Source organism: Actinia tenebrosa, unplaced genomic scaffold (assembly GCF_029948245.1).
Source record: "Actinia tenebrosa isolate PJP-AT-01 unplaced genomic scaffold, QUT_ActTen_1.0 PGA_scaffold0__85_contigs__length_37466705, whole genome shotgun sequence".
In the NCBI taxonomy this organism is placed as follows: Eukaryota; Metazoa; Cnidaria; class Anthozoa; order Actiniaria; family Actiniidae; genus Actinia; species Actinia tenebrosa.
The window spans coordinates 2,145,210-2,161,712 of NW_028292569.1; the positions used below are offsets into that span (position 1 = coordinate 2,145,210).

Below are 16,503 nucleotides of genomic sequence, written 5' to 3' on the forward strand. Positions count from 1 at the left end.
GGCTTTAAAAAAGTAAAGTAAAAAATTATCCAAATTATTCAATGTCATATTAAACTGCTTAACTTGTTATTGCATATTTTCGTGGAAAAGATTTTCAGTATAACACGATTCTGCAAGCGAGGTATGTGAAAAAATATTGCCTTGCAAAAACCTGTTTAACTGAAATTCTGCGGCACGAAAATATACAAAAACCAGTTAGCAGTAGTTTTAGTAAAGGTGTTACACTCAGTGCAATTTCGTCTAGAAGCCACTCATTTCTGTTAAGAGCTATCACGATAATTAATAGAACTGTAATAATTATAAACCGTAATTTAATTATTATATGGATTTTCATATCAAACACTGACTGTCGTATTTCCCTGTGTAGATCAATCAATGTTAAAAAGGTTTCTCGGATTTTTGAGAGAGATTTCTGCAGCTAACGATGGATGAATGATGAAAAGCTCTTTCTACGTCAACTACGACCTTTGGAGGGTTTTGAAAGTGCAAGAAAGATCAAAGATAAGTATAAAAATCCAAACATGGAATTGATCATACCATATATGGAGTGAGCTTTCTCTACTCCTGTAAGGACATGGTCAGCGGTACCGTAGTTTCGTCATGCGCGTGAACGCACGAGGTTAACGTAGCACGAACGTAAGAAGATCCAAAGTTGTAACTTTAGGCCATACTTGAGAAATCCTACAAAGGTCATGAAAACCCTGCAAGGTCTTCACCGAAGTTATGTAATCAGAGTTGTTATGAATTGAATGAAGTACAAAAGTACGCGTATCTAAATCTGCTCTCGCGTTCCTACAACTCTAACTTCGACACTATATAGAGTAAAGTTTGATATGGGATTTATTTGTATCCAAAACTTCCTAATACCGTTAATAAGCATGAAGTTGTACTTTTTGAGCAAGATATTAAACACGGGGATTGACTCAAACATATTCGATTGGAATTCCCCTCCCTGTACAGTTTAATAAAGGAATACATTGTTCCACTAAGAATGGATTTTATTTTCCTACAAAAAATTGCAAGATTTTAACAAGAATACACTTGTACTAAGATGTATTAAATTTTAGCGTCATGGAGGGGGGGGGGGGGGGGGGGAGTGCGGGAGGGGGGAGCTATTTAAACTTTTATATTATTATATATGCGGCTTCTCAAAATCCTATTCAACTGGTAATCCCCCACTATTGCGTGTATACATAAAAACATGAATGGAATGTAATTACCAGTAACATTGGATTTTGTTTTCTTAAAAATATCCAAGTATTTTTTTTTTTTTTTTTGCATTTGCCTCGGCTATAAAACTGTACTTTTATGAAGTTATTTAATAATAAAAGGGGGAAAGGGCGGGAGGGGGGAGCTATTTAAACTTTTATATTATTATATATGCGGCTTCTCAAAATCCTATTCAACTGGTAATCCCCCACTATTGCGTGTATACATAAAAACATGAATGGAATGGAATTACCAGTAACATTGGATTTTGTTTTCTTAAAAATATTCAAGTATTTTTTTTTTTTTGCATTTGCCTCGGCTATAAAACTGTACTTTTATGAAGTTATTTAATAAATGAACGAGGTTTTTTTTAGTCGCCTTTAGACGGCGGTCACGTGGCCTTCTACTCCCGGTCGAACATGATAAGAATTGCCTCTCTTTAGTGTCCCTCCTTTTCCTGCACGTGTTAGAGTACCTTGATTACCTCTCACGTTTTGATAAAAACATTCGTTTAGGTTGATGTAATCCTAAAAAGAAAAAAACAAAAAAGAAAAAACAAAAAGAGAAATATAGTAGGATTTAACACGTTGGGTGTTGGTAAAACACGGATTGACGTACCGTGGAACGGGGGCGCTCACCATTACATTATCTTTCTTTTCGAGTAGGCTCTAGGCATTTCCTCTCATTACAACCTATATTTAGCTTTATTTTACCAAATAAGTTTTTTTTTTTTCAATGTTCTAAATATATGATTTAATGTAACGTAACATAAAAGGAAATGTGAATAAAGATTTTTTTTCTGAGGTTTGTTGTACAGGTTACGCCGTCCCGCGGTCAATCAATTAACATAAGAGTCACCTTTATTGGTGAATAATGTGACGACAGAGAATTTTAGCCGAGTTAATGATTAGTTCAACCGTTCAATATTTAATTCAATTGAGTCAATAAGTCAAATTCAAGCCCAGTTGGTCATAATAGCAGGATAAAAGTTATAGTAACTTTAGGAAGTCTTTTCTTACTACAAAGAATAACGAGTTAATCCGCAGCAATAGATTGTGCATGGCTGAAACAATACGCTAACAAATCGGTTCCGATTATAACGATCTCACGGGAATATTCGGGTTAGTTCGCGTATTGTTTAGCCATGTGCTCATTAGCGCTAAATCTTCATTAACCTACGATCTCTTTAGAAATTAGTTTAGTTTTGTTGGATACGCGGTTGCCACAGACGCTTAAATCTGGGTTGTCCTTAAATATTATTTTAATATTTTAGCTTAGTTTATGACTTGTTTACGATATTTTCTGTTTACCATTTCGGAAATTCTAACTAAGTTATTCCCGTACCAAATTGAGTTAAAGTTTGATTTCTTTTCATAAGATGGTAAACAAAGAGTTAGTCTTTTTAGGAGTATGTACGTTTTTATGTACTTCATTACGAAGTGGTAAGAAAACTAAGATTTCTCACTGCATAGTTACCAACTAGGCTAAGTAAGGGGGGTGCACGACATACTGGTTGTTAAGATAAAACTGAGCTAGACTGGCAGCTGTCCTTCAAGATCCTTGGACTATAAAAGGAGAGTTACCACGCTAGTTTGGTGTGTTAGTCGGGAACCCGAATGCTACAACAACTTGGTACGCTTCCAACAACTTTATAAGGTATGAGTGCACCTCTTCTCTTGTTACCGAGTGTGGAGTGTAACCAAAATAGTGAGTTAATTTAGAAGTGTGATATCCTATATTTAATCGCTTAGTATGTGTGATTGGTATTGGTTACTTAGTGATATTTATTTTCCTAGCGTGTGATATTTACGATTTCAAGTTGTATTAGTTAAAATTATTCAGTCGTGCGATTCAATAAATTGTTTTGTAAAGTTACTCTCCGTTCTCATTCCTTTGCGTTAACTCAACGAACTCGCGCTGTCGCGGCATTTGAAATATAGTGCCGTCACAATAAGAATAAAAAATCGAAAATGAATGGAAATCCCTATTTCCAACAAAAATCTTTATCATGACCATGTTAACCCCGAAAACATCTGAACTATCATATTCAACAGTATGCATGGAACCTTCATTTAAACAGGGTGGCCCATTCAGCTTAAAGCTGGTACATTCAGAGAGGCCCTGAGCTGTACATGTAATAACAACAAATACACTACGTCGGTCATGATTATAAAGACCCCTTAGGTATCATCATCATTATCAATAACGATACCCTAAACTCCCTAAAATACGTATTCATCCTTCATCTCTATCAACAACCTCCCACCCCCCCCCCCCCCCACCTCAACCCCCAAAACCTATAAAATATGTAATAACATTGTATATAACAACAATAACTATATCACCATGAGAGGCACCGCCACAGCTCAGCATGTTGCAAACCCTCAACAATCACCAACACCATTAATTAAAATACCTTTATCATCACCACCAACAATAACAAATTTATCAAATTGAGCTGATCCTCGCAGTATATGAAGCAACTTATGCAGCTGCAAATTAATATAACATATTTTACACCACCATAATTTTACCCCATCATCTTATTTTCACCATCATTATTCACCATCATCAACGTCATCAAAAACAAAATCACGCATATGAAATAAACTTGCGAAAATAAAAATTACCCTCGACTGAACTTCTTCCAGCTTCATGAGTGTTTCCTTCAACTCTGGGAATGTTGGTCTGTCATCAGGGTTAGTCTCCCAACAGCTCATCATTACGTCATAGCTAACAAAAAATAACATTATATTATTTTAGAGTTGATTTTTTTGAATACTTTTTCTTTCATTTCTTTTCACAGAACTTACAGATCAGGATCTACGTGGCCAGGTCGTTTCATTCGATATCCTGTCTCAACGTGTTGTGGTATTTCCTTAGCAGCAACTCCTGGGAAAGGCTCAGCTCCTATATGAATACAACAGTAAGTTGTAATTACCTTCTGATAGGCATTTATAAAGTTACTGACTACTCAATGTGCAACCATGCGTAATAACAATTGGTATAAAAGTAGACAGGACACATGTATAGTTGCATAATCGGTGACGTCAACAGTCGCACGAGTAGAGTGTACCATATCAGGATGGTGACCTCATTGACTTATTTTGAATGAACAAAAAGGCTGTTTTAGTTTTTTTTTCTCGGCGTTATTTATGTTTTCTTTCCACCTTCTCTCCCTTAAAGTTTGACATTTTAAAGTAGTCATCTGCTCCTTCTTCAGTATTTATTCTATTGTGGAGCATTGTTTGCACTTTTAATAGATTACAAAACAGTGATTGCATTCATTGCTCATATTCACTCTAATTTTCATGCTTTCTTTAGTGTTTGAAGAAGAGCTATTCTGTGGACCTGGTCAGGAAATTATGATACTAATTACTTGTACGTATTCATGGTCAAAGCAGCTCAATTTGGAGGACAAAGAGAAAATAATTTCAATCTCCTGCAGGATGCATTGACTTTAATTCTTACATAGATATGAATTTGCCTAAAACAACTTACCTATTGTGCATATTTCGTAAAGAACAACTCCAAAACTCCAGCTAAAAGTAGTAAATATATCATTTTGAATTAATCATAAGAATGTGGTAATTATATTAAGTATTAAGTAATTATATAAACTGGTAATTAAAATAGAGCAAAACATTACGATTTGAACGAAGTAAGACTCGATGACTTTGTAATAACGAATCAACACTAGTAGCATAATACAATGGTATCAGTGTAAACTAATGACAAAAATATCTTGTTATAAATTAATATATCTCCAATGATACGTTTGTCCAGGTATGTATCTGTTTCAAAAAGCGTTGTCCAGCAGAGCTATGGGCGATCTGAGACTAAACGGTATTTTGGTGCTTTAATATTTTCTGGTTAAAATACGAAAACTTATATTCCTACCTCGCTTAATTTGTAATCTAAAAGGACACTAGTAAGTTGATTGGCTGTGAATACATCACAATTTGCAGCGTGCTTCTCAGTCTCAGTATTCAGATTTCAGATCTTTCAACGAGAAGGTTTTGTTTAGATAGATGAACCACTTACACATCGCTTTGTGTGGTGTACTCTCCACCACCGGTCAATGCCTCGATGGCTGTCCACTTCACTGGCAAACGCCCCTACGATATTTTGAATAATAAAGTAAAACGATAAGTAATTAAGAAAGCAGCAACAACAATAGAACAAACAAACAATAAATAACTAAACAAAAGTAAACAAAAATAAACAACCATAAAAACAACATATAAAAAAATTAATCAATATTGTTCATCGAATGATACCTCTGTTGATCGAATATAGATATCGTCGTTGCTGACATCTTTCGCCATTCCAAAGTCTGTGATCTTACAGGACAGGCCATCACCAACAAGAACATTACGCGCTGCAAGGTCACGATGAAGGATCTAGAATGTAAAGCAATGTCATCGTTACCATAGCCAAACTAAGAAGAGAGGGAGGAAAAATACACGACTAGAAATGGCAGATTTGAAGGAAGGAGTGGGGTTTGTAGCACAAGTTTCACGACTTCAGATAGACAAATTGCTTGGGGATGGGCTATTCCTCTTTGGAAAGTAGATTGGAGGGATGGGGCGGATGGACATCGGGTTGTTCCTGAGGCATACCTTTTGAGAGGCAAGGTAAGCCATGCCATCAGCAGTATGCCAGGCAAAACGAAGGAGCTGTTGAGATGTCAGATTTGTGTTGGGCTTGATTTCTGGATCAGAATAGTAGTCATCGTTCTCTCCTCTGCTCTTTCTCAGATATCCCAAGAGATCACCAAACGGTACGTACTCAATAACCACCAATGGGCGACCTGTTGATTTTTTGTTTGTTTCAAATGTTAAATTCCATCAAGACTTGGGATTTCATTTCGATTTCCCACGCGACGTAAATAAGCAATTATTTGGCCTCAGCTTAGTGTTGCTTAGTGTTGAATTAATTTCGAATCTGTATGAACCTACCAAATACTATACCAGGATTACAAAAATATCAAACATTTCACTTCATACTCAATTATATTAATTTCTTTTAAATGCTTCGTACCTTCGTCTTCCCCGCATCCCAGCAACTTTATCACGTGTGGGTGTGGTCTCAATGTTTTCATGAGCTCAAATTCTTTCATCAAATCTTTCACCTCAGCATCAGATGCATCAGCTGAATTTGATCAACAAACTGTTAATAAAACTATTCTTGGTTATTTGATATATTCTGAATACTGACCGTAAGGGCTCTTAATAGCCACTAGGTTCCACCCTAGAGTGTTTGGTCCAAAACCATGCACACGTCCCTTGTAGACAAGACCAAATGCCCCATTACCAATAACCTGCCAACAGAAAAGAAAATACCAAAAAAATCAATCATACAAAGAGGAATAAACAAATAAAGGAGTGAACAGGTAAAAGAATGCAAAAAATGGTCATGATTAATGGATGGGTAAATGCTGGATAGATGTCCAGGTGGATTATGTTGTCCTATTGATCATACGTACATGAACAAAAAGGCATGTTTTATTGTCCAAGACGACCTTGCTCGCGTGAATATTATTTTCAAATTCACTGATGAGTCTTAACTTTAACATGAATAACTCAGGATAATGAAGGATAAATAATCATGAAATTTACTCACCTTCAGAATGCATATTTTTTCTCGTGGAATGTACCATTCAGGATCCATTTGGTAGCGAGGGCTTCCCACCATTGACTGCTTCCTGATGGTACCAAACTGTGGAACTGTTTGAAGCAAATGACCATTGACTGAGGCACCTTCAAGCATGTTGCTTTCCATTGCCAATGCTTCGAAACTAAGAAAGAGGATTTTGCATAGCTTAATAAAATGATTAAATACATTCAGTGCTCTTGTCGTTTATCCTAACCACTCTTTATATGTATTTTATTAATATTGAATTATTAAATTTGATTATATCTCGTTCTTTCCAATGTCCTTAAAAGTTCCAAGGTCTACTCAAGCAGCGATGAACATCACCATCATGACGATGATGATGATGATATAAGGATATTGAAGATGTTGTTAATGACGATAATGTCGATGACAAGGATGTTGATATGAATATGATTTATAATATGAGTCTTGAAGTTCAGTTACCTTTTGTGGGGACCATGCAAGTTATCTGAAAATCAAGAAAAAGGACAAATTTAAAAAGGGGCAATACTTACATACAGTGAAAAAATATATACAACGTTTGCATTTTCATATTGGATTGTTATCTTAATTTAAAAACCAATCTAAAGCCATACAACAGTACCTTCTTTTGCAAATCACAAGTATGAACTTCAAAACTTTTAGAATACCCACATCTGATAAATGTGCCTAAATGTGTTTTTAAACACCATTAATGGAGAAAAAAAAAAAATCTTTATTACTTACTAGTTTTAGATTTTCTTTTTCTGCGGAACGAGTTTAGAAGCAAGACTATGATTACCAACCCCAGCACTCCAGCACCAACACCAACATACAGCCATAAGTTCTTTATTGGCTTGAGATTGCTTGAATTTTTCTTTGCGGCAGCTTTGCAATAAATTTTGCACGTAAATGGGATATAAAAAAATAAAGTAACAGTAGTTAATTAATTGGTTTAATTTTAGACGTTTTTTTTTAAGAATAGTTTTCCCCTTTGTGTAACATAAGTCCTACCTGATACGATATAATGTGTTGGCATTTTTGTTGTTTCATAATTGGCGGGATCTAGAACGATATACGGAAATTTTTTTAGCTTTTTATGTGCAGATCACGAAGGTAAGATTACTGCACACTCCATCCTGATTATGCACATGTTACTATTACGTTATTCTGGGGAATTGCCAGATATCGAAAATGCTATTTACCTTTACCAACTGTAATAAGGCACGTGTTATCAGTATCGAGTGTGCTCTCCCCATAAGTATTCCAGGCCGTGATCGTAAACTCGAAGGTCCTTTGCCATTCAAGCCTAAACTTGTGCCAGGTTGTCTTGTGTGTAACATTTATACTCTTCCAGGCCTGTGTATTTCTTTGTGACGCCTTGACAAAGGAGCGGTGTTTGATGGTGTACATGAATACAGAGGATCCTCCATCGTACTTGGGTGAACTCCAATGAAACATAAACGTACGACCAAGGCTGGCGTCACCCTTTGTATCACAGTCCACTAGTGGATTCAGAGGTGGTCCTTTAAAAATGAACATTTTAAATTTACGTTAACCGAATCTTAAATGATAACGTCGGCATTTTGCATAATTTGAACACATAATTATGAAGACAAGTAAAAACGACTGCGCATGCTCATAATCTAAAAAAAATGTATATTCTAGGGACAATAAACTACCTACCAACTTGTGTTAAGACAAAAGTTTTATTGTCTTGACCAAATGGATTATTAGCAACACAAGTGTAATTCGCATAATCAAAAGAACTGGAAACTTTTAAGTGGAAAACCTCGGCGTTGCGTTTCACTAGAATTCCATTGGCAAACCACAGGACAGATGCTGGAGGATTTGCTACAGTACGGCAGGAAAGCCACATGTCTGTTCCGATTGGCACAGGAATTATGTTGATTTTCTTTGAGGAATTGATGACTGGTGGATCTGTAGGTTAAAAGTTGCAAAATTAGTAGATCAAATCACTGATAGCGTTTGAACTTGTAAGGCTTTTTAAACAAAATGATCCGATAACATATTTTTATTTGATGAATGTTTTTAAGTTTTCAATGTCCTACATTCCTGATCTTAGTACATAAGTAAATACATTTAAGCTTACACTGCACGTCTACTATGGCTTTAGGCTCGGATACTATCCTTCCTACTTTGTTTTCTGCAACGCATTGGTAATGTCCAGCGTCTCCTCTCGTTGTTTCAGGTATGGTAAAATATTCGGTGGAGTTTATCTCCAATGTGTCGTTGTCTTTGAACCATTTTATTGTTGGCCGGGGTTTCCCTTTAACTGCACAGGTTAACTTCAGAGCACTGTCCTCTAGGGTAGCAGTACTTTTAGGCTTTTCAACAAACTCAGGTGGAACTAATTTGATAAATAATTGAATTTTAGGTCAAAATTGGGTCAAAAGTAGTATAAAACTAAAAAAAATTGTCAATGAAAGAAAAAAAAGAAATAGTAAACGATGGTTCACTAATACATAATTTGATATAATTACCAGTCACAATTAGACGTTTTTTACATTCTATATTTCCCAATGTCCAGCAGAGTCGAATAGAATACACGGCCTCATCTTCCAGATCGATACTACTAAGTACAAAGGTTGCTGTACTTGTAGGTGTAATAGCAATGATTTGGCCACCTTTTTCTCGCACACCCGTTGAACAGTTGAAATTTGTGGCATGGCCATTCGTCACCTGAGTCAACAGGAGTAAAGATTAGTCAACTTTTGTTTTGGAAATCAGGGTTAAACGTGTTCAAATTTTGCTTTTACTTCCAAATTTTGTTGTTACTTCCTTACTTTAGTGCATGCTTTCTTCCTGCCTTGTTCTTTCACTTTGATTTATTGCATTCCTCTTTTTTCTTCAATTATTTAAATTTTTTTTTTTCATTACTCCCATTTTTTCTTTATCTTATTATATTTTTATTTTAAATTACGTTACCTGAACAACACAAATAGGTTTGTAGGTTTCTCCTCTGTAAACTCCAAATACGATTCGAGACAAAGCTTTTGTATCGGTATTTGTTAATCTGTAACTCCATCTGAATGTAGCTTGTTTACCACGATTATGTGACATATTGTCACAAGTAGATGTGAAGTGCGATGGCATCTGTTAAGAAAAAACTCACGAAGTATAACTTTTGAGTTTCATTAACGGAAAGTTCGATTAAAATGCCGAGGGGGGATTAAGATATGTGAAGTGTTTAGCTTTTTTGTTGGTCGGTTAGTAGGTGCATGGGATGGTTGGTTTATTGGTTATTGTTTAATAGTGGCTTATCAAATGATGGGATCAGGTTGTTCAAATACCTTAACGACAAGTTCCGTTTTATCATCGAATTGGAATACACCCCCTATGTACATAATCTGCAACAAACAAGAATGATGGTCGTATTAATATATCCAAATATATATAGCAAAGACCTAGACGCTTGAATAATCTTACGTTACTTAAACAGATTCTTTTAAAAAGGAAGGAAGTACGGAGAAAAAGAAGAAGAAAGAGATAGAGAGAAATAAATGAAAAGTAAAACCGCCAACTGGTTGGCACTGTTGGTTGATCATCGGACTTTCGTGCAGGAGGTCGTGGACCGAGTCTTGACTGGACCAACAATCAAGGTCTAAGAATAACTGAGAAGAAAGTACTGCCTTTGTAATTACATCTTCAAATGGTTATACTTTCAAGTGGCTCTGATGACCACTTTTAATGGCGGTCCCGTCTCTCAACATTCTGTTATTACTAATCGGAGAGACGTAGTAAATTAATCTACTGAGCTCGTAAAGAAACCCTGGCAGTGACCACCCTCATCCGCTAAAGCGTAATCTGACATTAACTAAATGTAAAGCGCTTTTGATTATAAGCATATAGAAGAGGCGCTATATCAATCATAAATCAATCATCACTAAAACAATGAAAATAAAAAAGATAGAAAATCAAGAGAAACTTAAAAAGAAGCAACAATCTCCCTACCTCTAATGCATAGGTTCCTTTATCCGACTGTCTTACATCAGACAGTTCGAAGGAAGCCAGCCCTTTTGATGCATTTCCGACCCATCTCACACGTCCTTTATAATCTTTAACATCACTAATACTTTCATCGAAACTGCCATCGGACTTTTGGGTAAGAATAATCAGCATATCTTTCCAATATATATTTTCGGTATCCCACGTTTCAAAATATATGTATTCGACGCCAGAAAGATTGGAAAATGCCCAAGTAAAGTTAACTGCCTTTCCTTGATATCCTACAATCTGTGGTCCGGGTCTTCGGAGTCTTTTAATTGGTTGAACTGCTAGTGCAAATGAAAAGAATACAGGAAATAACGTTAACAAGTCTATCATATTTACTTCTTTGTTTGATAATCCTCTTCCCAATTCCCTGCGCCATCAAAGCAAGTTAAGCGGCAAAGTTCTTGATTCGGTTATATGTACTGTTAACTTTCAATATGGAGCAGGGGATAGCCCTCTATCGAGATATAGCGAGGCTTTGCATAAATACTCATTGATTCTTGAATAACCTTTAGTCATAAATTTAATGTAGCACATAGCCTCACACTAAAACTTATGTCAGGTGGGAAACATTTCTTGGAAGTGAGCTATTGTGAAGGGGAATATTGATTGGTGTTCGTTTTTGTTCAGTTCGTTTGTTTGTTTGTTATTTGGAGGTTAGCTAGCCACCACAGAACGAAAATGCAAGATATTTCAGAAACCAGACTATTTTGCACATGCATTATATTAAGATAAATATACAGCTCGTACCCGACAAGGAGAGAAATATTGCATTTAAACCAATTACAGTTGCTGGGATCCGGAACGATAATGATAATGGCCAAATTGGTAAAATTTGTGGATAGCGAATGGATTTCTATTCACCATTTTCCATACATCGGTTCACTTGTCAAACCCAAAGCATTCAGTCGAGGTTGCAAGGTTCAAATTTGAATAATCCTTTGAAAATATCTATGCGCCTTGTTTGAGCGCTTTGTGTTTGACCAGTGAACCAATGTATGGAAAATAGTGAATATTGTACACCAAAGGCGTTTTAACAGGTCCATATTCACAGAAAGGAACGACAAAATGGCCATTGCTGGTCAAGAGACAGAAAAAGGAGATTTTTCATGACTAAATAGAAGTGTAAAGGCCGAAGCAGCGACGCCTGATGTAAACCAACACCGGAGTAACTAGCACGTGACTGGAAATATTGAGTTTTACGAATGGACTAAAGTAAGTCGTTTTAAATCTTTGCATTGGAGATTTATATAATGTACTCATTTTTTTATTGCATCGTAAAAACACAAACAAAACAAAACAAAACGAAACAATGAGAAAAAAACAAATCAACAAAAACAAAAACAAAAGAAACAAAACAAAAAAACAAAACAAAAAAACAAAAACAAAAAAACAAAACAAAAAACAAAAACAAAACAAACAAAAAAACAAACAAAAGAAATAAAAGAAAAAGAAAAAACAATCAAACAAAAACAAAACAAAACAAATCAAAAACAACATATATGTATATATTATAATATGCCTTTCAAAGCTTATTTAGCGGTTTATTTAATTTAAATATGTTTATTCAGAAATTTATGGCAAACAATTGAATGTGCTCGCCATAGCGATGGAAAGTGATATGTATGCAATAATGTATGCAATGGTGGTAAGAAATTATCATTGTATATGAAAAAAAGCTTTACTGGCTATTAGAAAATGTATGTGGTCCGCACGAAATGTAAAATAGAAGTAAGAAATGAAAACATACAAATAAGATTCACGGTAAAGGAAATAATATATATTTGCTAACTGGCTTACAAGCTTTGCTTTTTTTTTTTTAATATGCTTTTTATTCATTTATTAGGATTTTTGTTCTTTCGAAAGCTGAGCAAAAACGACCGTTATTGTTTAGGCAAGAAAACAGAAACTTCGTAAGACCAACTTTTTGTTATTGAAAATGCAAATTTGCTCATAACTTGTATAACTGAAAACAAAAACGGCGAAAATATACTACTGCAATGCTCAAATTTTTGTGAAATTAAATTTTGTTTAAAAAATGAATTCTTTATGGATACAATTTGAAACGAATGTATAAAGTATTCATGTATTCATGTATTCTTTCGTTTTCAAATACCAAATGTTCAAATGTCGCGCAAAAATATTTTTAAAATGTCTATAAACATTATTGATTTAAAAACAGCATTGTTTGTTTAGTCTTTAAGTTCACATTTTTTCTCCCTTCCAGTTGTTATTGTTGTTTTTTTCTTTTTTTCTTTGTAATTATTTCTTTTTTCGACAAATCAATAAGCGGAAAATCAACTTTAAAATATGTTAATAGCCTTTCAACCACATTAAGTAGAGAAAATTTACGTTGCTTGCTTTTCGGTTGTCTGGACTACGATTAATATATATACATATATATATATAATATATAAATTGCTATAAGCAATTTGAAAACAGGGAAGCGGTTAATGAAAGTCGCTTTATTGATCTTTTAAAGTGTATGACAAACATTCATCGATAAAAGATTAACAGGGTTATTGAGTACATGAACTAATGAATATTAAAAATTAATTTTACTGACCTTGGAATGGGTTTAGCATGAAAACAAGCCCGACGACTAAAAAGCAAGCAAATTGTAACCTCTCCATGTCCTTGAGGATTTCCACTTACTGAGCTCGACGAAAACTGGCTCCGTTGATATATGAACATGTGATCAGCCTCTATTGGACGTGAACATTCAACGTAAACTCATTGGTTTAGATATTAAAGCCCCTAAAAGTCAATTGTTTAATAAAAGCACGTGATCTAATATTACAATATTTACAGCAGTATTTTATGTAGTTGTTAGCCAAGGCTGCGCTTGACACAAAAAACAACCAATCAAATTTCGTATTCTAGAATCCTGGGAAGGGACCCAAAAATTTTTAGATATATTATATGAGATGCAAAGTAAAGTAATAAAATCAAGTTTCTTAATATAAATTAATCATATTATAAAACAATGAAAGTATTATTTCAAGGTTTATGTGCCAAGTTCAAGTCCTCAGTCATCATTTTTTTTTTTTTGACTCATTTTATTATTTTATTGTTATTGAGTAGTGGAATTGACATATTTACTGAAACGAAGTGAATACTAATGAATCGATACAGCAAAACGAAAAGGGAAGGCAGGGTTTATGGCTCGACAGAAGAGATCATCACGAAATTGAACCCGATCGACTGAAAGTAAAAATAGTAACGAGGTCTTAATACAATAGCTGGAAGCTAATGTTTAACAATTATTCGCCGAAGGCGAAGTGAATATCGGGGAATATTTACCTTGACGCGAGTCTTCGAGCGGCGAGGAAAACATTTTCCAATATTCACTGAGCCTGAGGGAAATAATCGTCTTAGTATAAATACACAGATGATTCTTTCAAAAAAGGGGGGGGGGAAGAAGATAAAAGACACATTTAAAACTAGGAAAAATTTAAATTGAAGTGACGAACGCGGCTTTCAATTACAATACAGGGCGAACTCCGACTTTGCGAACCAAAACAGTTAGTTTGAGCTTATTTGATTGTTTTAAGTCCTTATTTACCTTTGAACAAAGTTAGTGCAAATTTGTTTTCCTCTTTAGTGCTTTTAGGGACAGCATTTTCTTTCATTATTTCTAATTCCTCTCCTGTAATAGCAACAAAGTGGCTGGCCGCCAATTTCGATTATCGCTGAAGGTGATTATCGTGTGATACTGTGAGTTTCTCGACCAATCAGGCGCGTGAGATTTTCAATAATCACCTGTACATGTGTTTTTTTACTAATATAAGATACAGTTTCACTTTATCAAAACTTTCGTTCATAGCGGAAGTTGTTGTAAAATGATAATAATAATAAAAAATATGATAATAATAATAATAATAATTATTATTATTAGTTTAATAATATTATTATTATTACATCCAATATGACATTTTCAAAACGACAAAAGAGGTAATCAAAGCGTTTCATACAGAACAAGGACATAAACTAGACAACGATTTGATATCCCAAGGTTTCTTCTTCAACAACGTAATCAATTATTCTCTGTCAAAACTAAATGGCTTATGGTCATCGGCACAATCCAACCTTCCTAAGAACATCTACAACTTCACAGTACGCTACATAAATAACACTCTCCCAACCAGAAAAACCTTGTGAAATGAGGTATCTCGCAATCACCGGACTGTTCATTTTGTCTTTCATCCGAGTCTCTTTTACATACAGTTCTTTGACTAAACGTTGTCGTTGATCGGATCATCCCTACGCGCCTAGAACGAAAAGGATAACGGGTAAACTAACATGAATAATAAATTGTTCTCTATCAGTCGGTGGCAAACGCACAATGGAGAGCAAAACGCACATTTGCCTTTGCGTTTTACGCAAAGAAAACAAGAGCCGTTTCACATCATATTCCATCAAGGATTTCCCAAATATCGACAACGTGCAGGCGCTAAAAGATTATCTACTTGAGCGCTGTCCAGACCACAGGTAGCCCAAGCTTGGTTTCTGTGGTGTCCTGTTATAAGGAAATGTATGGGGAATCATCAAAAATTTCAATAAAATCATCTAAACGTGAAATAAAGCCTTGAAATTTTACCCGATCATTGAGAAATAGCACTTCTTTCGCTCTGCGTGGTTATTTTTTGAATTTAGCCCGTTTTAAGGATTTCTTTCGGCAACCGACCCGAGGTCACGCCGGAAGTCTTCGTATCGTAAATGCGGATTCGATTTGGATATCGTATTTCTTCGAAATTATGGTGAGTGTATTTTTTAACGGCCTAAGATACAAAAGTATTTAACTTATGATTTCGAAAATTATGGTGAGTGTATTTTTTAACAGCCTAAGATACAAAAGTATTTAACTTATAATTTCGAAGAAATACGATATCCAAATCGAATCCGCATTTACGATACGAAGACTTCCGGCGTGACCTCGGGTCGGTTGCCGAAAGAAATCCTTAAAACGGGCTAAATTCAAAAAATAACCACGCAGAGCGAAAGAAGTGCTATTTCTCAATGATAGGGTAAAATTTCCAGGCTTTATTTCACGTTTTGATGATTTTATTGAAATTTTTGATGATTCCCCATACATTTCCTTATAACAGGACACCACAGAAACCAAGCTTGGGCTACCTGTGTCCAGACGAGTTAACGCCGGCTACAGATTGTAGCTTCGAAATAGGTTACTTTGGGGATAAGAGCCAAAAATTTCGCATTTCCAGTCCAGTACAACTTGCTCAAGACGTGTTAGATAACATATGCGGCAGCTAGTAACTGTGAATTAATTATCCCCATGATCCTTTTCGGTCTAGGCGCGTAGGGATGAAGCCGATCAAACGACAACGTTTAGTCAAAGGACTGTATAGTAAGTGGGTGTCAACACTACCTCGATCGCTTTACCCGGCGCCATAATTCTGTCCTCATCTTTAACGCCTCACTACTCAAACCCGTTGACAATTCTACTCTCTATGCTGACCTTGATAATTATCATAGTCCTTCAATTATAACTGGCAATAGTCATCGCCCTAACTTGATTTTAGAACATCTAGAACACTCTATATATTGGAACTTACTGTTGGCTTTGAATCAAACCTTAAGAATAATGCCGATCGTGAGAAGGAAAACATACAAAACTTATTA

General features: G+C 35.2%; 1 protein-coding gene across 4 annotated transcripts; it reads right to left on the reverse strand.

Moving 5' to 3' along the window:
* Nucleotides 1-1,338: 1,338 nt before the first annotated feature.
* On the reverse strand, nucleotides 1,339-14,584 carry LOC116300124 (fibroblast growth factor receptor 2). Of its 4 annotated transcripts, none has more exons than XM_089025681.1 (23): nucleotides 14,426-14,584; nucleotides 14,164-14,216; nucleotides 13,427-13,565; nucleotides 10,822-11,144; nucleotides 10,161-10,217; nucleotides 9,796-9,966; nucleotides 9,351-9,549; nucleotides 8,960-9,217; nucleotides 8,533-8,787; nucleotides 8,052-8,372; nucleotides 7,861-7,911; nucleotides 7,594-7,734; nucleotides 7,312-7,336; nucleotides 6,835-7,009; nucleotides 6,430-6,532; nucleotides 6,253-6,363; nucleotides 5,832-6,022; nucleotides 5,490-5,612; nucleotides 5,254-5,327; nucleotides 4,711-4,751; nucleotides 4,023-4,119; nucleotides 3,840-3,942; nucleotides 1,339-1,736 (listed from the first exon to the last, which is right to left on the reverse strand). In XM_089025681.1, the coding sequence occupies exons 3-23, from the start codon at nucleotides 13,491-13,493 to the stop codon at nucleotides 1,590-1,592; spliced, it is 3,033 nt and encodes a 1,010-aa protein (XP_088881807.1). In that variant the 5' UTR covers nucleotides 13,494-13,565; nucleotides 14,164-14,216; nucleotides 14,426-14,584; the 3' UTR covers nucleotides 1,339-1,589. The 4 variants fall into 4 exon arrangements, with proteins under 4 accessions (XP_088881807.1, XP_088881809.1, XP_088881810.1 ...); XM_089025683.1 differs by having other exon boundaries at nucleotides 10,822-11,141; nucleotides 14,426-14,583; XM_089025684.1 differs by having other exon boundaries at nucleotides 9,796-9,963; nucleotides 14,426-14,583.
* Nucleotides 14,585-16,503: the final 1,919 nt, after the last annotated feature.

Coding starts and splice junctions, on each gene's coding strand:
- LOC116300124 (XM_089025682.1), bottom strand. CDS start 13,493: ATGGAGAGGTTACAATTTGCTTGCTTTTTAGTCGTCGGGCTTGTTTTC. Junction 11,145..13,426: donor CATGCTAAACCCATTCCAAG/GTCAGTAAAATT, acceptor CATTTGCACTAG/CAGTTCAACCAATTAAAAGA. Junction 3,943..4,022: donor GGCCACGTAGATCCTGATCT/GTAAGTTCTGTG, acceptor ATTTTTTGTTAG/CTATGACGTAATGATGAGCT.